Source organism: Amphiura filiformis, chromosome 11, assembly GCF_039555335.1.
Source record: "Amphiura filiformis chromosome 11, Afil_fr2py, whole genome shotgun sequence".
Taxonomy (NCBI): domain Eukaryota; kingdom Metazoa; phylum Echinodermata; class Ophiuroidea; order Amphilepidida; family Amphiuridae; genus Amphiura; species Amphiura filiformis.
Window position 1 is genome coordinate 1,394,660 of NC_092638.1, and position 24,066 is coordinate 1,418,725.

The 24,066-nt window shown below is 39.2% G+C and overlaps 1 protein-coding gene across 1 annotated transcript in view; it reads left to right on the forward strand.

Annotated features, from left to right (window-relative positions):
• The first annotated feature begins 256 nt into the window (after nucleotides 1-256).
• LOC140164185 (voltage-dependent T-type calcium channel subunit alpha-1G-like) overlaps nucleotides 257-24,066 on the forward strand; it is a 135,067-nt gene continuing 111,257 nt past the window's right edge. The window contains exons 1-6 of the mRNA XM_072187428.1: nucleotides 257-332; nucleotides 1,777-2,208; nucleotides 2,805-2,936; nucleotides 3,424-3,561; nucleotides 6,272-6,958; nucleotides 7,849-8,198. Of these exons, the coding sequence (XP_072043529.1) occupies nucleotides 257-332; nucleotides 1,777-2,208; nucleotides 2,805-2,936; nucleotides 3,424-3,561; nucleotides 6,272-6,958; nucleotides 7,849-8,198 (1,815 nt within the window). The remainder of the gene's footprint in view (nucleotides 333-1,776; nucleotides 2,209-2,804; nucleotides 2,937-3,423; nucleotides 3,562-6,271; nucleotides 6,959-7,848; nucleotides 8,199-24,066) is intronic.

The window sequence follows — 24,066 nt, forward strand, 5'->3', positions numbered from 1 at the left end:
TAATAATTATAAGTTAATCTATATTATATGAAAAACGATCGCATAAAATAATCGATTCTGTGATTGATTTTGAATTTTATCATCCTACTAATTAGTAATTTAACGTGTATACTAGAGGTTTGTGAATGTGAATATTACTGATTGTGAGTGGAAAATGTTATATTCTACCGAGAGAAGATGTGATAATTTAATCAAGTTTCTATGTGTTATATAAAGCAGACGATTTATATGTTGGTAAATTGATAAAAATACAACAATGGCGTTGGCGCCAAAACATCTCTGGCTAATTGTATTAGTTGTTAGTTTGACATCAAAGCAGCTTGTATATTGTGGTAAGTGGTTGGATATTTTCATCATAAAGTGTTTACTATTTAAAAGAGAGATCCTTTTTTTTATCAGGATTTCTCTTAATCATGATTGAATACTACATGTAACTGTGTAGACTCTCATTCATCTGGGTATGTTGAAATTAAGATTTAATTTAAATCTGGTCTACCAGACATACCTATTTTGACGGACGAACCGACGTTGCGACTGAAACCTTCAGTCTTCAGCTGGGTTGTGATGCAAATGACCTTGAGTACCGGACACTTCCGGTATTGATGACAATCGACGAGTTGAGAATATGGTCCAGATAAAGCTGAAGAATTACGTTCGCGGGTGAGTGCGAGTATTAAAAGTGCCAAACCACCTCAATATAATCTGAGCAAGAATGAGTATAGTGCGCTAGAAAGCTTAAAGAAGGATGAAAACATCACGATCCTCCCTGCTGATAAGGGCGTTGTACTGTGGTTTTAAATAGCAAAGACTATGATCAGAAAGCTAGAGCACTGTTAGATGATGCCAAAACTTACACTCCCCTTAGGAAAGATCCAACGAGTGGTATAAAGCGGAAATTGACTTCGAAACTAGGCGAACTTGAGAAAAACGGGTCTATTGACTTCAAATTAAAACATCAGTTATAGCCGACATCCGAATCCATACCGGGTTTTTACGGCCTTCCGAAGGTTCACAAGGACACCATCCCCTTGCGTCCGATAGTGAGTAGTATCGGCTCTGTTTCTTATAATATCGCCAAATATTTGGCTAGAGTTTTGAGTCCTGTGGTTGGCCTATCGGACCACCATATTCTCAACTCTAAGGATTTTTCGGAAAAATCCAAGGCTTAGTGTTAGAATCCGATGAGACTATAACATCGTTTGATGTCACCGCCCTCTTTACTAGCATTCCTCCGAAGGACGCAGTCTCAGCAGTTCGCGAAGTTCTGAACCAGGATACCACACTTCATGAACGGACAAACTTGTCTCCTGATCAATTATGTGATCTACTTAGTCTCTGCTTAGATAACACCTACTTTTCGTACAGTGGAAAATTTTACCAACAATGTCATGGATGTTCCATGGGTTCGCCCGTCTCACCGATTATCGCTAACTTGTATATGGAAAGATTTGAGCGCATTGCTTTGTCAACTTTTCCCGGTATAGCGCCATCTAGATGGTATCGATACGTGGATGATACTTGGATTTTAATTAAATCCAACGAACTTGATAGGTTTTTCAACCACATCAATGAAATCGATCCCCATATCAAGTTCACGCAGGAAGGAGTGTCAAATAACAAACTCGCGTTTCTTGACTGTTTAGTGTCCGTGGAAGAAGATCGCTCCCTTACTGTGTCTGTTTATCGAAAACAGACACACACGGACCAGTACCTTCAATTCGGTTCCAATCACCCGCTCATTCAGAAACTCGGCGTGGTCAACACCTTGTTCCACAGAGCTGAGTCGATCATCACCAAAGACTCAGATAAGATTGCTGAACAACAACATCTTCGCAAAGCGCTGGGTAACTGTGGTTACCAGGACTGGAGCCATAAACAAGGCCTTGAACAAGGACAGCAATAAACCCACCGCCAGTAGCACGAATCAGACGGGGAGAACAACAAGTATTACCATCCCATATCACGGAGACTTATCGGAAAAACTCAAAAGAATCTATCGCGACCACGGAATTACCACCCACTTTAAACCAACGAACACGATCCGCCAGTCCTTAGTGCATCCTAAGGACAAGCAGCCCAAGGGGAGGATCAGTGGAGTGGTCTACGGGGTCCGCTGTTCCGAAGAGCAAGCCTGTCAAGACTCTTACATAGGAGAAACCGCCCAACCTCTTCACAATCGCATGTTACAACATCGCAGAGCCAGCTCAGGTGGAAACGACTCATCAGTGTATTTACATTTGAAAGCCACCGGACACCATTTTGACACCAAGGATGTCCGAATCCTAGATCGCGAGCATCGTTGGTTTGAGCGTGGAGTGAAAGAGGCAATCTGGGTGAGGGCTGAGCAACCATCCCTCAACCGCGGTGGCGGTGTCCGGGCCAAACTATCACACGGCTGGGACAGGATCATAAAGGACATTCCTCGTCGATTGTCATCAATACCGGAAGTGTCCGGTACTCAAGGTCATTTGCATCACAACCCAGCTGAAGACTGAAGGTTTCAGTCGCAACGTCGGTTCGTCCGTCAAAATAGGTATGTCTGGTTGACCAGATTTAAATTAAATCTTAATACTACATGTACTTTTATCTTCCTGGCATTAGTCAAGAAGGGGGATATTGCGATGGTGTGTTCCTTCTGGCTCTATGCGTATGAAGACGTATGAAAACTGTGTTTTTGAAATAACTGAAAACGTTTTTAGGCTTTCTCAATCATTATGATGAAGTTTTAAAAAAGTCAAACAAACTGAAATAATGTTGATATTAAATGAACGTTTTCAATACTTGATTTTAAATTATATTCACAGCTCCAGTTGATGTTCAAACAAACCCGGGGATCATATCTCCTGGCGTAGCTCAAGTAATTGGTGCAGGTGCTACACAAGTCGGCTTATCGTTAGCTGGTGAAGCGGCACCAGCAGCTGCCGAAACGTCTACTGGTAATGTTTAGGGACCAACACAATGAATTGGGGGTTTGATACCAAAATGGTGTAGATAATAAACTGACATCAGCGCAATCTTTATCAAAGTATACAATATCAAGCTGAAAAACAAAAACCCTTTCCCCTCGCCAATACTTCTCCAAAATCCAAATCCTTCGTAATACTATGTTTAAATAAGGTGATTGTTTGTGGATACACAACATTAGAAAAATAAAATATAAAAGTTACAATGAATAAAATCGAGCACTCATTATATTAGAATACATTGCGGGAATGGAGCTGACTCTGGATATATTCACTTTAAGGATAATTAATGGTCCACCATTTTATTATGCACTTTGATATTGTCATTGTGCTGAAGGTGTTTATGTCCTATTTTTCAACAACACATCAAGGAGATTTGGAGAATTATAATTTTTTAAGTTCTCCATTTTGTCATCCCATCTCGATCTCAAGACTCACATTTTCCTTTAATTTATTACAGACCAGCAGCCACCTGTCGACCAATCCGCATCGGTAGCAGCATCTAATACAAAGAAGGAGTACCCAAAGCCAACCTTTCCTTTCCTTGCCAGTTTCAAGTTTCCCCCTCGGACTCCGTTTCGTGTCTCTTCCTCAAATGGTATACAAGTCAAAAAAGGAAATAAAAAGGTAAATGTAAGGCTAAAACAAGGCTTGTGTCATGTATGTGCATTGTTCCTGATCTTGATCAGTTTTGTTACATTTTTGTAAAAAAAAATTAGGCAAAACAGAGTTCAAATCAGTGGAAAATTAGGTTAAATGTATAAAACAGAATTTAAAGAATATCTAATATTAGCAATAAACAAAACTAAGGAAACAAGGTCAAGCTGCTCCCAAAATGAAATGTCCGCGCCCTACAGGAAGAAAGTTTTTTCTTGGCGTAATGATGATTTGATTTTTACTAATAATATCCAAGATGATCATAGTTAATATAATATCTAGAGTGCTGTCTACCAACACTTCTGCTGTCTACTTACTGCTACTGCTGCTGCTGCTACTGCTACTGCTACTTCTACCAGGGGCGTCGCCAGACCTTTTTCATTAGGGGGGTGTAAGAGTCAATGATTGCCGACGAGCCGTCTGTGTGCCGACATACCAAATACTAGAGCAGTTGTCACCATGTAGCTGAACCATGTTGCATCAGCCGGGGGGACTTTGTTTTCATTTTACACCTTGGGAATCATAGGCACACCTTCTTGGCATTTCGAAATAGACCAAAATATGAATACTGACATTTTAAATGTCGAAAGCAGAAGCGAAAATGGTCATTTGATTGACCACAACGTAGGGGGGTGTCTGAGGGGATTTGTCCCCCTGAGAAGTAAGAAACTTTTGCAAAATGAAGACCCAATTGAAGCGATTTGGTGGACCATTTTGACACTATTAGAGTGTAAAATTTTAGTTTGAAAATGCCCCCACATTTGTGAAATGAGCGGTCCATGAAGCCTTTTGCGCGAATTGCCCCCTATTATTGTAGGCCTATAAATTGTGTTAAACAAAAATTTGGAAATGTCAGGAACAGAAGCGGAAATGGTCATTTGTGTGACCACAATGCAGGGGGGTGTCTGAGGGGGATTTGTCCCCCTGAGAAGTAAGAAACTTTTGCAAAATGAAGACCTAATTGAAGCGATTTGGTGGACCATTTTGGCACTATTTTGTGTAAAATTTTACTTTGAAATCTTTCGTGGACAAGTTTTCCCTATTATTGCAAGTGTATAAATTTTGTAAAACATGTTAAACTATAGGGCCTAAACTGGCAAATATTGAAAGCAGAAGCGAAAATGGCCACTTGTTTATCCACTACGCAGGGGGTGTTTGAGGGGGGTTCCCCCCTCAGAAGTTGCGAAATTTTGCAAAATGAAGGTCCAATTGAAGCCATTTGGTGCATCATTTTTACACTATTTAAATCATTGCTTTACAAGACTTGAGACTCACAATATTAAAGCACGCATGTATTGATGTTGAAGTCAGCACGGAGTCCATCTTAATATAATACTGACTTGGTGACAAAATGTGACGACGGGCCCTGCATTTCGGCGGGCCGGCAGTAATTTTCACATGCTTTTAGGACGAGGACCCGCCTGCAAGCAATGCCTAAAATAATAGCAGGCCTATTATAAGACCTACTTCCGATCGACCCGACTGCATGTTTTTTAGGCATAGGCCTACTATACGTGCAATTTAACTTTTTCTCCTCTTTCCTTTTCCCTTTCTCTTTCTTTCTCTTCTCCTCTCCTCTCCTCTCCTCTCCTCTCCTTCTCTTCTCTTCTCTTCTCTTCTCTTCTCTTCTCTTCTCTTTCTTCTCTTCTCTTCTCTTCTCTTCTCTTCTCTTCTCTTCTCTTCTCTTCTTTCCTCTTTTCCTTCTTCCCCTCTCTCTTTTTCTTTCCTTTTCCTCCTTCTACCCCTTTCTTTGCGATTTGCCGACGACGGCACGATTTTGCCGACTGATTTGACGATTGGGGGTGCCACCCCATACCCCCCCTCTAGCGACGGCCCTGACTTCTACTACTACTACTTCTACTCTACTACTACTACTACTACTACTACTACTACTACTACTACTTCTAATAGTAATAATAATAATAATAATAATAATAACAACAACAACAACAACAACAACAACAACAACAACAACAACAACAACAACAACAACAACAACAACAACAACAACAACAACAACAACAACAACAACAACAACAACAACAACAACAACAACAACAACAACAACAACAACAACAACAACAACAACAACAACAACAACAACAACAATAATAATAATAATAATAATAATAATAATAATAATAATAATAATAACAATAATAATATTAATAATAACAATAACAACAACAACAACAATAATAATAATAATAACAATAATAATAATAATAATAATAATAATAATAATAATAATAATAAATAATAATAAATAATAATAAAATGACACGCCGATGTAAACCACGTTGGAAGGTTAAGGAAGAGAGAAAAGAAGAGAAGACTGGATGACTAAGAACACTCACTAATCAATAAGCCAGACCATCCAAACCGAGCATCATTCTCTCTGTGGTTTGTATGTTGCATTATAAAACAAAATAAAGTAAATAAATAAATGCAGTTTTCTTCGCAGTCTAGGAACCACACTGTGAAACGCCCTATAACGGATGAAAAATGAACGAAGTTGACGTGGAAGTCGACATTCTACAAACTCTCCAATACCTTCGGGATGACTAATATGTTATTCTGTTTGCCTGATACCCGTATTATCTTCATGAATAGATAATGTATAATCTTCTCAATCTTATTCTCATACACAGACTCTCTATTTGGCACTAAAGGATTCACCAAACCTAAATTATCATCTTTTAAGCTTGCTAAAATACCTGCTCCCGGAAGACCAGCCAACCTCAAACCAGTTGAATCTGTTCCCGGTGGAAATGACGCTAAACCATCACCAGGGAAACCAATATTCAATCTACCTGGAGGATATTTTCCTAATCAATCCTTCCAAGATCATATTGCTGCAGGTGAAACTGAGCAACCAATACCAGAACAAGGAACAGGTCAACCAAGTCAAGGATCAGGTCAACAAGGTCACGAGTCAGGTCAACCAAGTCAAGGATCAGATCAACCAGGTCAAGATTCAGGTAAACCAGGTCAAGGATCAGGTCAACCAGGTCACGTGTCAGGTCAACCAGGTCACGGGTCAGGTCAACCAGGTGACGGGTCAGATCAACCCAGTCAAGATTCAGGTAAACCAGGTCAAGGATCAGGTCAAGCAGGCCAAGAATCAGCTCAACCAAGTCAAGGATCAGGTCAACCAAGTCACGGGTCAGATCAACCCAGTCAAGATTCAGGTAAACCAGGTCAAGGATCAGGTCAAGCAGGCCAAGAATCAGCTCAACCAAGTCAAGGATCAGGTCAACCAAGTCAAGGTTCAGGTGAACCCAGTCAAGACTCAGGTCAACCAAGTCAAGGATCAGGCCAACCAAGTCATGGATCAGGTCAACCAAGTCAAGGATCGGGTCAACCAAGTCAAGGATCAGGTCAACCCAGTCAAGAATCAAGTCAACCAAGTCAAGGTTCAGGTCAACCCAGTCAAGACTCAGGTCAACCAAGTCAAGGATCAGGTCAACCCAGTCAAGGATCAGGTCAACCCAGTCATGGATCAGGTTAACCCAGTCAAGGATCAGGTCAACCCAATCAAAATTTAGGTCAACCAAGTCAAGGTTCAGGTCAACCAAGTCAAGGATCAGGTCAACCCAGTCAAGACTCAGGTCAACCAAGTCAAGGATTAGGTCAACCAAGTCATGGATCAGGTCAACCAAGTCAAGGATCAGGTCAACCAAGTCAAGGATCAGGCCAACCAAGTCATGGATCAGGTCAACCAAGTCAAGGATCAGGTCAACCAAGTCAAGGATCAGGTCAACCCAGTCAAGACTCAGGTCAACCAAGTCAAGGATTAGGTCAACCAAGTCATGGATCAGGTCAACCAAGTCAAGATTCAGGTCAACCAAGTCAAGGATCAGGTCAACCCAGTCAAGACTCAGGTCAACCAAGTCAAGGATTAGGTCAACCAAGTCATGGATCAGGTCAACCAAGTCAAGATTCAGGTCAACCAAGTCAAGGATCAGGTCAACCCAGTCAAGACTCAGGTCAACCAAGTCAAGGATTAGGTCAACCAAGTCATGGATCAGGTCAACCAAGTCAGGTCAACCAAGTCAAGGATCAGGCCAACCAAGTCATGGAAGGATCAGTCAAGGATCGGGTCAACCAAGTCAAGGATCAGGTCAACCCAGTCAAGAATCAAGTCAACCAAGTCAAGGTTCAGGTCAACCCAGTCAAGGATCAGGTCAACCAAGTCAAGGATCGGGTCAACCAAGTCAAGGATCAGGTCAACCAAGTCATGGATTAGGTCAACCCAGTCAAGGGTCAGGTCAACCAGGTCAAGGATCGGGTCAACCAAGTCATGGATCAGGTCAACCAGGTCAAGGATCAGGTCAACCAAGTCAAGGTTCAGATCAACCAGATCAAGGATCAGATCAACCAGATCAAGGATCGGGTCAACCAAGTCAACCGGATCAGGGGCCAGGTCAACCAGGTTTTCCAGGTCAAGGCAAACCGGTTATTCCTCCAAAAGTATATGAACCGGAAGCAGATGAAATACCTGAACAGCACATTCCTTCATTACCAGACTTCGGGCAACCTCCGGGTGGTGGTCGGGGTGAGAATACTAACCACAATGTTAGACCAATTCCCAATCGTTTCCATCATAACTATATACCATTTCATTCTGAGCACCATCAAAGAGGCTTTTTCTCCCATCATCCTTTTGTGCCACATCATGTTCGAAAGAATGATGTATTGTGGCTACTTCCATATATGTCACCAAGACAGCAAAAACACATTTTGCAAAATATTGAGAAGTCAAATAAAGTAGTAAATGAGCTAGGTACTGGTGATAAAGCCAGTGCGGGCTAAAAAGGCGCATGATGTTGGTGCAGCGGTAGGAGCTGGCACCGGGGCTGTGGCTGGTGCAATTCGAGGCGCCATGGAAATAGAGAAGTCTATTACTGGTGATGGGAAGCTAGGGAAGCAACCAAGTGAAAGTAAAAATAACGAGTCCAATATATCAGGACAATAAAAGCAAGGGAGGAGGAGCAGGGGCAGGAGGTGAAGGAGAAGGAAGAAAATAACCTCCTGCCACAAACAAGACCAAACGATCCATTATTACCGGGAGAATTACAACCATAAGAAGCAGATATTATCCCGTCCAGGGGCGTAGCAAGAGCCTTGGGGGCACATGGACAAGGAACAGTGCGGGGCACTTTTAACATCTCCTTTTAAATAATCATGTTTATTCTATAACACAACAATATAATTCGTAAATTCTCTTCGATAGTTTTTATTTAATTCCTGGTAATTATATTACTCTTATATGTAACGAGACATTTACCACAATTATATACACATAATGTTAACGCCTACTACAGTGTATCACACTGGCGGTATAATTCCCCCCTTTTGAATATTGAACGCTACCATGATTCCTATTCCGACCCTAGAGATACAGGGTGATCCAAAATGAAGTAAACTCATGTTTGTGGCGCTTTTGCACAAAATCTAATAGGAATCCGCTGTAAATGAAAACATCATTGAAAAGAGCAGATTCTGAACGTCTAAATTAAGAAAAGAATTATTGTATTTCCTTGCACCAAACCCGAGTTATACTTATTTGAATAATAAATAATTTTGTAGCGGCACACGTCTTCACTTACCATGTGTATTGATTGATAGAATGAAAGACAAAGATAAAAAGACTAGTTTGCGTCTGACGTCACTGGCAATCAAATTCTCTACGATCCTTGATTGGTTAATAGCGCCTACAAGGAAGGTCGATTTATCTGGTGCCGATCGGAGAAAGGGAATAGCAGTTAATGGCAAAAAATCACGTACTTTTACAAGGCAAAAAGCAACTTTTCTAGGCAATGTTGACATGGTGCCTTCGCGAAAGAAAGTTTCCTACTATAAATACCTAACTTTTGAGATGGTTTGTATGTTTGAAGGTGCAAAATTGACTCATATCATCACGACACTTGTAAACAAACCGTGTTCGAGTTTGATTGACAGATGACGCCAGACGCAAACTAGCCTTTTTATCTCTGTCTTTCATTATAGGGCGCTATATTCGAATACAAAATCCACGGTGTGGTTACCTCCTCGTATAATCACGATAACAAGCCCAATTGCCATTGCAGCTTCCGGTTTTTGAGAGCACTTTTGGGACACTTTGACCTCTGACATATAGGGAAAATTATTGCTCTAATTATTATTCATTTTTTTATTATTGTAATAATGTTATCATTAAAAATATTTAAATATTTAATTTTATAATAAACATATTTTTTGGATTTGTTTTTATTCTAGTAAAACTTTTTTAATTATATTTTGTATGCACAAAAAACAAAGGACAAAGTGTTCTAAAAATGCAAAAACTGTCCCACAATGCATTGCAAATCTCTAATGCCGATTTGGCTTATTCATAGTGTCCCGAACGGTCCAACTGAAACCTGCTTGGGAAATGTTGAGAAGGGGGTTGCATCTTGAGCTGCTGATCTTTGGGTCTATTTCCGGGTCTATTTACAAGGCACGCCTAACTCTAGCAATGTTTACACTGGATGTAGCAGTTCGCGGGTTTCCGGACCTGAAGCTCCAGACTGACATGTACTTGCTTACTAATTACATGTACTTAATATCCGATCAGCTATGGGAAACTGGAGACGAAAGAGACAATGAACTTCACGCAGACTCCTAGTTTCAAAAAACTTTGTCGCCATAATGGAAGTGCCATGTTCTACATGGCTCGTTTCTTTGTGTGCTGTGCAATATGATGAAATTGAAATTGAAAAATTAAACAAAGAACTCTTGAGGACAATCTTTAAGCCATAATGTAGTCCGTTAGGCATTATTGATGGAAACTACTCCTGCCAAACAACTTTATTTTGCATTTGAATATCGCGCTATACCAGTCAACACGCTACCATGATCATAACTACATGATTGTAAAGAGAAATCGTGTGCAGCTACACAAATGGGTGGGTTTATTAAAATGTGACCCCTCGGCACAACTGAGCCCGGATGTCGCCAGTGCCACTATTGAGATATGCTCCATCGAACTTAACAATAAACAATAGGAAACAAAGGATTTATTGACTGTTTTATTGATTTTTCACTACTTAAATGTCAAGTACTATAGACATGATATACATCATTTTAAAGCTAATTTCAAGCAGAATATTTTGGTTGAATATCTCAAAAATGATGATTGGCGACTTCAGGGCCCAGTTGTGCCGAGGGGTCACAAATTAGTATAACTCGGGTTTGCTGAAAGCAAATAAAGCTATTTTTTAATTGAGACGTTCAGAATCTGCTTTTTTCAATGATTTTTTCATTTACAACGGATTCTTTTTAGAGTCTGTACAAAAGCACCACAAACACAAGTTTACTTAATTTTGACTCACCCAAACACAAAACGTTTTCGACATCATTCGCCAAAGGTTAGAAAGGGTTGCCAGAAAACGTTTAAATGTCGGGTTATATAAAGGGTATATAAAGGTTATAAAACGTTTTCATAACATTTAAAAACAGTTTTTGATAACCTCCAACAAATATTCTAACATAAGGTTATTTAAATGTTGACAAAATATTTGGCAAAAATTGTTTGCAGAAAAATAGTTTACAATAACATTTTGAAAACATTTTAAAAACAGTTTTGTAGTGTGTTTTTATACATAACGTTTTAAAACGTTTTCATGACCTTTATATAACCCGACATTTTATTGTTATTAAAACGTTTTTACCAAACCCAAAAACCAAAATATAACCTGTTTAAAACATTTTAAAAACGGTTTGTGTTTGCTGGGTATGGGGTAGCTGGGCAGCAGTGTACCGTTGGGGTGGCAACAAGTGTAATTTTGTACTTTTTGAACATTTTACGACTGGGGTATTCCACGGCTTCGTAGGTAACGTGAGTAAGCAACACTGTGCGGTCCTCTTTCATGTAACAGTATTTAATATCATACCAAGATCAATACTTTGCGTCTTGTTCTTGGTATAGTATGATATTAAATTTTTGCTGACTTGCTTGATGTACGGATGAGCTGCTAGGGCTGCGTCAAGGCGTTATCTCCTTTGTTTTTAGTGTACAGCGCGTATGAAAATATTTTATTCGCGTTTGAGCGAAACTCATTTAGCGAATAATTGTTGGTTACTCACGTTATATATATATCTAGCTTTGTCCCGAAGCCGAGTAATGGAACAATTCAAAATCGGTAAACATGCATGACAATGATAGGCCTATGCTGTTGAAAATATTGAAAACATTGTATATTATATCAGTGCACATTAGTCCCAACTGTTTTTCTCATATTGAATAAATTGTATAATATCAGTACACATTAGTCCCAACTCTCTCTCTCATATTCCCTCGTTTCAAGTTATAAGTTTTTGTTTCTCTTTTGTTCAAGCTGAATGTATTCTACAGAGCTGAGCGACAGCGATTGGTTTTTTTACCCGATGAGGTAGAGCGCTTTTTGTTGCATTTTTCGTGTATACACGGTCTGGATTTTTGCAATTTACAGGATATTTCCACGCAGGTCCCCAAAAGTTTCTTCCAGATATTGGAGATTAGATTCCCATAAAGACGAAACAGTAATCTTTAGTCGGGACCTACGTAAAATTTACATAAAATGTTTACCATCAATTGAGTGTTAATTTTGACTAAATTCAGAAAATATTTTGCCGTATATAAAATTGAAATAAAATTCTCCGCCTCCTAAATCACATAAATTTTAGCACGATTGGGTATCACGAATCGTTATATGTGATGTGCAATTAATATTCATATATTCTTTTATACATAGGATACTTCAGTTTTAACATTCATTTTAATATTAAAATATTTCATTGAAAACCCTCCCACTCGGCGATTTCAAAAAGGTAACCACGCTTCCCTAGAATGTGCAATAAATTAACATTAAAATTTTTCTTATTTTAGCAGCATTCCAGAAACTCTGGCGTAGGCCTACGGCGAGTACTGCTGTACTTGAAATATAAACGGGTTTTTTTTTTCAAACTAAAATTGTGCACAATAATAGTGCCAGAATGGTCCACCAAATGGCTTCAATTTCAGTTTATAAATGTTTCTCACTTCTCAGGGGGACACATCCCCCCTCAGACACCACCCTGCTTTCGCCCTTTTTCTGCTTTGGACACCCGACACTTAATGTTTACAGTAATAATTTATACAGTTAATAATAGTGAGAACTTGTCCACGAATGGCTTTAATAGCTTCATTTCACCAATTTTCGGCTTTTTCAAACTCAAATTATACACAATAATAGTACAAAAATAGTCCATAAAATGGTTTCAATTGGGCCTTCATTTTGCAAAAGTTTCTCACTTCTCAGGGGGCACATCCCCTCAGACACCCCCTGAGTCGCGCAAGCTCTCGATGTCCGCTTCATGCGGCCATTATTTTGATTTTTTTATATAACCCTGACACACCCCCCACTTTCAAAATCGTTCCGCCGCCCCTGACACAACCCATACCTCTCCCTTCTCCACTCACCCATATTACCTCCTCTTACTCCTTCTCCTCGGGATCCTCCCCTCCCCAGTGTCTCCTTCTCCCCTCGCTTCTCCCCATACACTCGATATCTCCTCTCCCCTACATAATTCCTGGGTGTTAGAACCAAATCTTTTTAAAATCCTGAGCATATGTACCGGTTTTGGACACAATTTCCGCTATGTTTCTATCCCATTTGAGGTTGTCCTGCATCCAAAAACCCAAACATTTTGCCTCGGAAACAAAGATGAGAGGAATGTCATTAATTTTGATAATATTGTTGGGTGGAATCATCTTAAAGCAGACCTGTAGGGCTTGAAATTTTAAAGGATTAAGTTTCAGATTATTATTGGCAGACCATTCACTGAATTCATCTAAAACATCTTGAATTTGGCTATATCAGTACAAATTAGTCACAACTGTATTTCTCATATTTATTAGTTTGATATGTATGTGAAATAATTACACTCACAACATCATAGAACACCATGTTAACATTTAAACGTGTATACATATTAACAGGGTTAACTTTAATGTCTGTTGGGCGGGTGAAAAAAAAGCGCCACGCACAGGCACAACGCCTAGACGTTGATCCACAAGCCTCAGCACACTTTACAGGTTGTCGCTGACCACTACGGCCCCACATCATTCCATAAACCATTCAGGGACTTTGCTGCTTTAAGGTTACACACAATTTTGACAAATTTTTTTCAAAAACTGGCTGTACGTATAGCCACCTAAAAAAATTATTTTTTCAAAAAATAAACATGGTAGGCCCAAAAATTATACTTCATCTTAAAGGTGGCCCTCTAGAGATTATTATTATAATATTTTTAACGTCATAGCTCATACACAAATGTACTTTGCAAGTGTTTCAATTTTGTTCACGTGTCATGAGCATGAAGATTTTTAAGACAGAGGCCATAATTTCCTGACGCATAGCCCGATTTTACTCTCGATTTGGCTACTGATTATAAACAGGTCAACAAAGTAATGTAGCTATTTATTTTCTATGCAGCTTGCGTTGATTTAATTTTCATAGCTCAGTGTATTGACAGAATTTCAATGGAATCTGGTACCACTTTGTTGTCATTTTGCAACAATAATATTGTTTTCGTGGAATATGTTGTCGACATAATTCTTAGCTACATTATTTCCATGATCCCTTTACAAACAGCATGTGGTATCCCAGCAAACACAAAAATGTTTTTAAAACGCTTTAAATAAGTTATATTTTGTGTTTTGGTTTAGGTAAAAACGTTTTAATAACATTAAAATGTCGGGTTATATAAATTTATTTATTTATTTATTAAAATCATATTTATACAGGGTTACCCTTCAGATAAATCTGCTATTACAGGGGCCCTGTGTCATGTCATAAAATACAAAGTACATACTAATTGGTCATGAAATCGTTTTAAAACGTTTTGTATGAAAACACACTGCAACAATATTTTTAAAATGTTTTCGAAATGTAATTGTAAACCGTTTTGCAAACATTTTTGGCCAAATATTTTGTCAACACTTAATTAACATTATGTTAAAACATTTGCACCCAGCAAACACAGAAATGTTCTTAAAATGTTTTTTACAAAGCGTTTTAAAAGCATTTAAATGTCGGGTTATATAAAGGTCGTGAAAACATTTTAAAAACGTTATCGTAAATATTTTGGGCAAACATTTTTTGCAAAATATTTTTTCAACCCCAAAATAACATTCTGTTTAGAATGATTTGTAACAAGTTTTCAAAAATGTTTTTGGAATGTTATTAAAACGTTTTTATTCCCTTTATATAACCCGACATTTAAATGTTTTCTGTAAAACATTTGTGTTTGCTGTGCAGTAAATTACCAACAAATGTTTTTTAATGTTATGAAAACGTTTTATACTCTTAATATACCCTTTATATAACCCGACATTTAAACGTTTTCTGACAACCTTTATAACCTTTTGCGAATGATGTCGAAAACGTTTTGTGTTTGCTGGGATGCTTATTTTACTAGGATTCGCCAAAAACGAAATATCCGTGCGTTTATTCGCATCCATGCCGTCATTTTCAAGGATTTCAATATCTCGAGTTATAGCCAATGACAGAAATACACATGACAAAATCACCCGTTTTAACTATACCTTTCAATCTGTTGAATGCGCAATGGACATGATGATTACTAATAAACCTGGAATTGTAATCGCCAACTAAATACTCACCATTTATGTAGAAAAGTGCAAAATTTCATCATAATTAGTTCCGAGATGACAGCGCGTTCACATGTTCACGATTTAATACTTGCAAATCAAAATAAACAGGTTTTGCACACGTCACTGATGAGGTCAACTCGCTTCAGAACCAAATTGACCCAATGCAAATTTGCCCCGCTATGGCAAACAACTGTGTCCAATTTTATCTGCCGTTTTCTTCTTCCTCTCTTTCTTTCTCCCGCACTCCCCTCCGCTGTCTCTTCCTCCTCTCCTCTCTCTCAAAAAAAATAAATAAAATAAATCCATAAAATATATGAAATTTAATAAAGAAGGATACGTAAAAATAACATAGGCCTAAATAATATAAAATAAATGAACAAAAATTTAGAATAACATATAGGACTAGAAAAACCTCTAAATAAGAACAAAATGCATAGGCCTAAACGAAATGCATGAGAAAAAATATGAAAATAAATGAAATAATATTTACCTAAGGGAGTGTTTATAAAAGTTGTAACCTCAGACATCATTCGTAAAAAAGGGTGGTTTTTTTTTTATCATGGGCTAAATATTTTGACCCCCCTTCATAAAAAAAAGAAACCAAAAATATATGTCATGAACTCATTAGCTAAAAATTACCGTTTGGAGTTATTACTCATTTGAGTCATAGTGTTACACCCAAATTGTAAAGTGTGCACATTTTGTTAATTTGAAGCTTGAGAGTAGGCCTATAGGGCTTACATAATTAAATGCTTAACATTCCCTGTAAGGACTGAATTGTTATTATCCCCTTTTTACGACCTCTCCCCCCCCCATATTTTTCAAACCCCCCCCCCCATCACCAAGTTAATTATTTCACTCCATAATGGGCAGATGGGTAGTGAAATAATAATATGGCCCGGGGGCAAATTTAAATGGCCTGGCAAAAAATACTTGCACCCCGCCCCCCTTGGCATGCCAAAAGCCTTGCCCCCACCCTCTCCGCCTGCAAACAAATCCCTGGTCCTATTTTGCAACTCAAAACACAGAAAATACCACCCTTCTCGATCAGTATCCTTTGCAATATGATACATCCCCTCAACAAATGACGCTCCCATTTACTTTGTTTTCAGAGAACCTAATTTGCAAACCCAAAATGGTATAGATAGATAAATACGAGTGTAGTGAGTACTAGGATATTTTTCATACTGTTTAAAAGGAGCCCATAAATGATGGGTGTCAAAAAAGTCGTGTCCTCTTTTGATTTGCCAAATATATCTGCCCCTTCCAAAAATCGTTTCACATTTGCCCAATGGTGCATGCTGCCCCCAACTCTTTTGTGCTATTAATTTTTTTCTTGTTTGTCCGGGGCCACATACTCTCATGTTACGCATGCGCGTATTTTGATGGACAAAATAGAAGGGGCGGCGGAAGATGAAGGGGTGGCAACAGGAATTATTAAAGACAAAAGGGCGGGACAGAATGAGTGGGAGAAAAAATTATTAATTAAAAAGGGCGGATTATTTATGGAAACTAATGTAACTACTAGGTATTCCTTAATTTTGGTCGCCAATAGGGCCACAGCTCGAAGTGGTAGGGGTAATTGAGGTGTGGGGAGGGGTAACACCTCTCGTTCTTTAAATACTTTTTTGCTCCAGCTTCCCCCCGCCCCCAGGCTTTTTAGATTTGGGTCAACCTCGGCCTGTTGCTGCAAGGGGCGGCAAAATTTTTTCCCCGGGGGGCACTCAAATATGACAGTGTACGCATGCGTGACCAAATTTTTTTCAAACACCCCCTAACCGAGTTTTACCCTACCAGCAAATTTAGCCCCTTAATAAGGTAATTTAGTGTAGAATTTACCCCCTAATGAGTTTTTGGCTGATGAAAATGCAACAAATGTACCCTTTTTGGACTCATAATTTTCCAAAAATTTGAAAAGGTACCCTAAACAAGTTGTCCAGTTTCAGAAAACTACCCTTATTCTTGAAAATCACTGTTTTAGACCCTAAACGCGTCACGCGCGTAACTTGCCTTGCCTAAAAAAACACCCCCTTTACTTGTTTTTTTGGTCACGCATGCGTACAGACCATTTATGTGAGTGATCCCCCAGGACATTTTCTTATAGCCCCGGGGTTGGAGCGGCCACGCACGATACGCTTATGTTACGCGTGTAAGTACTGGCATACAACCGACGACGGTGCACCGCGGTGATCAATTCTACCGCACCGGGGGTGCTCAAATATTCGCAGACCAGATCACGGTTCGTACCATCATTGTATTGGAGATAAAACTTACAGTAGGGGGTGATCTCTGAACCACTTTGTGAGGTATTTTTTCAAAACTTGTGGAAATAGTTGTAGTGGCATTGTGTTAGTGGGAAACTGCCTTTTGTTTCATCTGATTCGGTTATTTTACCCCCTGGACATGGGGTCTGAAGATATCGAGCTTTTTTTTGCATGTTGCAGCATAGGCCATATAGGGCCAATTACACCAAGGTTAACCATATTATTTCCATGTTATTTTTGTAACATCACTTGTCATTAAATTTGTTACAAAATGGTATCAATGTAATTTCATTCTTTTGATTTAAAAAAAGAAAAGATCCAGCACCCCAATTTGACATCACAATGACGTCATAATATAGATGTCATATTTGTGGGTTGCCCCAATACGCATGGAAGGTGCATGGTATGCAATGCTTTTTTTCCACACAGAATAAAGGGTGGTGCAATATTTATGTGTACCCCGGGGTCAATTGTAGGGGGTGGCAATGATTTTTTAGCAGGCCAAAAAAAAAGGGAGGGGGGCATTTTGGCAGGTTGAATGGGGGAGGGGGCAAGTAATATTGGCACATATGTTTTAGGTACCGTTTCTATATTATGCTCTAAAAGGTGTAGGAAAATTGTTCAAATATAATGCAAACTTTCCTGCTCACTGTGCTCATATTAGTATGATAAGACAAGGTTTTAAATTTGGGTTCCCCAAAATCATGCACATGTGTGTTTAAGCGGGGCAATTCAGATTGTTTTTGCTTTTGGCATGTCAAAAGGGAGGAGGGCAAAGGTTTTTGGTACGTCAAAAGGGGGGAGGTGATTTTTGGCAGACCATTTTAGGAATTGACCTCTCCGGGGTACACATGATTATTGCACTGCCCCTGATAAGGAATTTACTCTTAATTTCGGCGTCTTGGATCAAGTCTCTGCCATAAATAATGTGCCCAAATATATGTAGATCGAGTAAATGTATACATTAGAGTTGGGTTTTTATGTCCCATATTTGAAACAAACAATTGTAATTGCAATATTTCCGTTTCGAGTCCAAGAACCAAAACTGGGTGCTATACTGTGACAACGCTGGGCTACAAATATTCCGAAGTTGGCAATAGGGATCTGCTTTATTTGCATATTCGTGACTTTCTTTCGATGGCCTTCAAGAGATGTGACTATTTTCAGAAAAGAGATGGGGTTGTTTATTCTGTTTGAAGAATTTAGGCAGATATGAATATGTGGTGGATGTATGATTTGTTTTTGGATGACACCTGGCACATTCAAATTGATTACATTTTGATAAAAATAGGAAAATTCTTTTGAAATCACACATGTGGCCAAACTTTCTTCCAATCAACATGATCAACAAAATAGAAATGAAATGACCCGAGAGGTCAAAGTTCAATTGATTTTAGACGTCAGTAGTATTATACATCCATCTTTGTTATCAGGTGTTCAAAAGCAAAAGATTACATAGGCATACAGGTGGAGATACCGGTGCTGGAGAGTGGTACCGCATGGGGGTCTCCCTGTCAGTCCGAAACACCATCAGTTCGAACCACCGCTAGTCCGCTAATTTTTAGGGTTAGGGTTATGTTTAGGGTAAGGGTTAAGGTTAGGGTTATGTTTAGGGTTAGTTTTATGCTTACGGTTAGTTTCTGGGTTAGGGTTAGGCCTCTTGTCATGGATATTTCGTTTGTTTCCGACCTCATATAGGGCCACCTTCACAACCGGCGTAGAGTGGGTGTGGTTACCCAGGCTGATGTACAGATTGCATTCCCCCCCGGCTGGACATCTTTTGTTTACATTAAATCTATTTTTTGCAAAATCATGACATATTTGCCCCCGATTTGCACACTACCAATGATTCCCTACACTGATTTTCTTCAATTAGGAAATGTTTTATAATACTCTTGAGGAAGGGGTTGGATTAGGGAGTCAAAATATTTTTCCGCCGAATTTCAGCTAAACGATAATTAAGAGATTAAAATTCAGAATCCAACCAACCCATACCATAAAAATATCTCTGAATATTCCATCAATAACATCAGTGATTCTTGTTTTTCATCAGTCTGAGAGTACTGAAAACAATTCTCATATGTTAAATCACATGCTTTATAGGGAGGGCTTCAAAATACATCTGCCGGTTGCTCGCCAGTTCCGCCCGGTTCTACCCGGTTAGATCCGGTTTGTATTGTTCTAAACAATATGGAACGCGATTCAACCGCCACTAACTGCCGGTCAACCGGCGGTTGAATTTTGAAGCCACTCATAAACTATTATTAGCTAACATGTGAGCCTAACAATACTATACATTACAATGCACTAAAATAGGCAAAAACGGGAAAACTTAAGAAGCCATGTCCAGGGGGTAAAATGCCCGAATTGAACGAAATAAAGGCCATTTTCCCACTCACACTAAGTCACTACAAAAATTTTCACAAGTATTTGAAAACTTTGGTTCGAGATCACCCCCCTACTTACAGTGCCATTGAAATTTTATTGATTTTGTTGGTCGTATAAAGGCAGCCGCGGGGCCTGAGGAAATTAGCTGGACATAGTATAAGAGAGAGTGTTCAACAAGACTAATCCAAACCATGTACGTTTTAGGTTTACAAATTGCACGTGTTCCTAACAATTTGGAATTTACAGGGCACACCGGCACAGTGTCATCGCCCCTATATCTTCATGGTAGAAATCACCATGGTAGGTTGAATCCACAGCCACGCATGGCAATTTTCTTCCGATCTTTGATATGAGACGCAGTAGCCAAGTGACCTGACTAAGGCTACTGACAATAGCCGGGGTTGTATACGACATTGCGGTCAATGGTCATACTGCCTCCACTGTGCGGGGGTATACAGTATGGTAGCCGACGCTGGTACTTTGGTGTAGTACCAACGTCGGCCACAAAGGGCTTGTGTACTCGGTAGTAGCAGCGGTAGTAGCCGCGAAGTAACATTGCAGCAGAGGTACTCCGTCGTCAGGAATCTTGTAGTGTATAGCCTGCGCGCTGTAGTCCATACAGGACCAACGCAATATAAAATTAGAATTTTGGTCAGATTTTGAGTTCAAGACGCATGGCCTTTTCTCAAGACGCAAACTAACGACTATCATATCTGTTCATCACACGTATTTTCAAGTGTATGAGACCAGATCTGGTTTCTTGAGACGAAATCATTTACGGGAGATATTCATCATTTTCCACCCCGGTATCCGAAGATTTTCGTCTGATATCAAAATCGTGCATAGCAATTCACGTGTATCGATCCCGTGTATTTATTTTAGTATCTCTGCTGCACCAAATAATTATTAGCCAGGCGATGTCGGTGTGCAGGGGGTGCAAAGATTTTGACAGTCCATGAAGGAGGGCATATAGGGGCAAGCAATTTTAGCAGGCCGTGCAATTTCTGGCAAGCCAAGGGAAGGATTTTGGCTGGTCATTTTTCCATTCCCTCCTCCCACCGGACAGATAATTACCACCCCCGGTATTGCACAGGAGTCCAGCCACATGGCATAATTATGTAGTAGCCTGAGACCCGTTAGCACTAAAGTGACCTGGTGACCTTTTACTGTTTAGTCTATTATAGTGCGTCTATACCAGGGGTCAGTTGTCAATAGGAAAAACTGAAAAAATATTCTACATGAAGCTAAGTGTTTTAGTTTCTACGGTATATTGGCAGTGTTTTAGTCTGAATACTAGGCTAAAAAGAAGATTCATAGGGCAATTCTGGTCGGTAGAACTTCAGCTCCACCCCCAAGTCTTGTTCAGATGCTGACCGCCCTGAAATTTAAAATTAGTAAGCCAGTTTTGTGTGCCTTTTAACCCATTTTTGATTACCCCCCCCTTGACAGTTGCCCTGCCACCTCCGTCTCAAAAATGTCCTGTCTACGCCACTATTCCCTATAATAATTACGCAATATTTGTCAGGATTGCCAGTCACGAACTATTATAATAAATTATTTTTATTGGCCTAGTTTTTATCTTTTTCTGGCTTTTAAGTTTTATATAGGGAGGGCTGTGCGTTTGGGGCCGAGTTAGCACTAGGTCGAGTTGGTTGGTTTGCCTTGGTTGGTTCCAGCCAGTTGGCGCGGCGGCTTGTGCTAAAATACGAAGGAGCACCAAGCTGACTGGGACTGGAACAAATTACATTGCCTTGTGTTCTGTTCAGTTCAATATCTATATTTGAATAGGAATTGTTTTGCCCACTTACAAAATTTTTATGGAACACATTTTCTTCAATATTTTGTCAAGTTGACGTCAAATGTTCTGTTCTATATTATTTGGCAATAGTGTCTTTTATTCAGAGCACATCCAAAGTTGTAATTTTGTGTTTTAGATTGCAAAAATCGGATATTTTTATTCACGACTGTACGTCCGGGGGCTTCGCAAGCATTGGCAAGGGTGCAGAATTCGACAAAACTTTGACGGTAATTTTGCCTGTTTGGACACTAAAAGGCATTCGATCCTTAATTTTGTTTGAATAGAGTTTTGAATAGAGGTAACACAATGAGATATGTACCGATTTTATATACAAAATTGTGAAGAATTGTTTTCAAATGTCCGACCTGTGTACTTTTTATTGATTACAAATTGGCGTGTGTTCGTCCTAAATATACATAGGCACGTCGTATATAGAACTGGTAGCGAGTCTAATACTGTAAAATGTGTTTATCGATGAGACTACTTACATCGCTAACAAGCGTCCCTAACAACCCGTCAACTTTAAGACAAATAGGTGAAAAATAACACTTTCATGATTTGTTTTCATTGATTTTTTTATTTCACGTGATCCATGCTCATATGTGATGCGATCAAGCCAAATCAGTCGGAACTCGGAAATATTGGTTTTGAGATATAGCCAAACAAAGAAAGTTTTTCCTTTTGTTTCCTCTTGTTTTGGAAACTCTTAAATTGCTCAGATCTTTGGAACTGGTTGTTCAATTTCAATGGGGTTTTCTGCAAAATCCAGCTTTGTAAATGCTTTTTACTATCCTACAGGAAACTGAAAATTTATTATGGCCGAGTTCCGACTGATTTTGCTTGATCGCATCACATATCGCCTAGCTAAAAAATGAAAAATATTTTTTAGACTAATCAAACCAATATATAAGCCTATATAACCTTAAGAGCGCACATTCTAGACATTCCACAAATAACCTTTGCAACCAGGGTCAGTTCCCCGAGTTTCGTACGGGTTACAACGAGACAATTAGCAGTAAGTTCCTTGTCCAGGGGAATTTCAAGCTAACTCAATTTTCCCACGAGAGCGTACTAGGCAACGCCAGGGTTCGAACCCGCAACCTCTCGCACCATAGTCGAACACCTTAACGATTGAGCTAACTTGACTGAAATAGTAGGCCTACGTACTATACCCACCTGTCTGGCGATAAATTGTCAACCTGTGCGAGTAGTGTCTGGCACGGTAAATTTGTAGTCGGGCTTTTTAGAATTACCATGATTACTAGACCAACTGGCAATGTTAAACATAAAATGTGACGTGTCATGTCAAAAGGAGACACTTTTGGGCAGATTATCAATTTTGAGGTTTTTACATATCTTAAATAAAGAGATATTTTGCTCCACAATGCCGTTTTCCTCAATGAAATCGGACATTCGTAGGCGAAGATATTGATGTCGTAAGGTATGGTATTATAATATAGGAAATTGAGATATCGGCCTTTAAAAATAGTATTGACTATCTTGAGAGTATGAAATACCTTGAAAAATGTTGGCTATTTCTCCATTTACGATTCTGCCCAAAAGTGTCTCCTTTTGACATGACACGTCACAAATAAGAATAGCCATGGTGGCTATCATAGCCGCACCCACCTGCTCCGACATTGGACTATTCTAATTGAAATTCATACATCACTTATTCAAGACATGACCTTAATCTTCCACGGAGGGAGTGCGAATTTCAAATGGAGTTACCTGAACACCTGAGTGGAGAACTCCATTTGAAATCTACACTAGTTGTGTGGGATATCAAGGTCATGTCTTCCATAGCGGGTGTGTGGATTTCGACTGGAATATCCCATTTCTGCTATATATCAATGGACCTTTTCATGTTTTATGTTTTAGTTTTGGCTTTAACTAAAAGTTGAAGTAAATAACATTGTGATGTGCCCTGAGTAATTTAATTTAATTATTTAGCTTTTTTTACAAGCTGCAAGTATTTCATGAGATGGGAAACCCCCTTGTACTTGCAAGAGTTGGTGTTTTAAGTCATTTTGGGATTCCCCAAAATTATTGTAAACAAAGTCAGATCTATGTTTGGAACTTGGTCAGATCTATGTTTTAGAACTGTCAAGCTTTCGTCAGGAGTAGCTCTGACTTCTTCAGGACAAACAATTTTTAATACAGCAACAGCAACGAAGGAGATTTATGAGTACACGAATGTGCTCTTCGTCATAGAAGGATTAAAGGTCTTCTGTTGACTTGCTGGAGTCTGGTATTTTAAAACCACACATCTATCAAATACAGTGGAGCAATGCAGAAAAAGCCTGGAGAAAGAAAAATGTTTGGAGAAAGCACCAG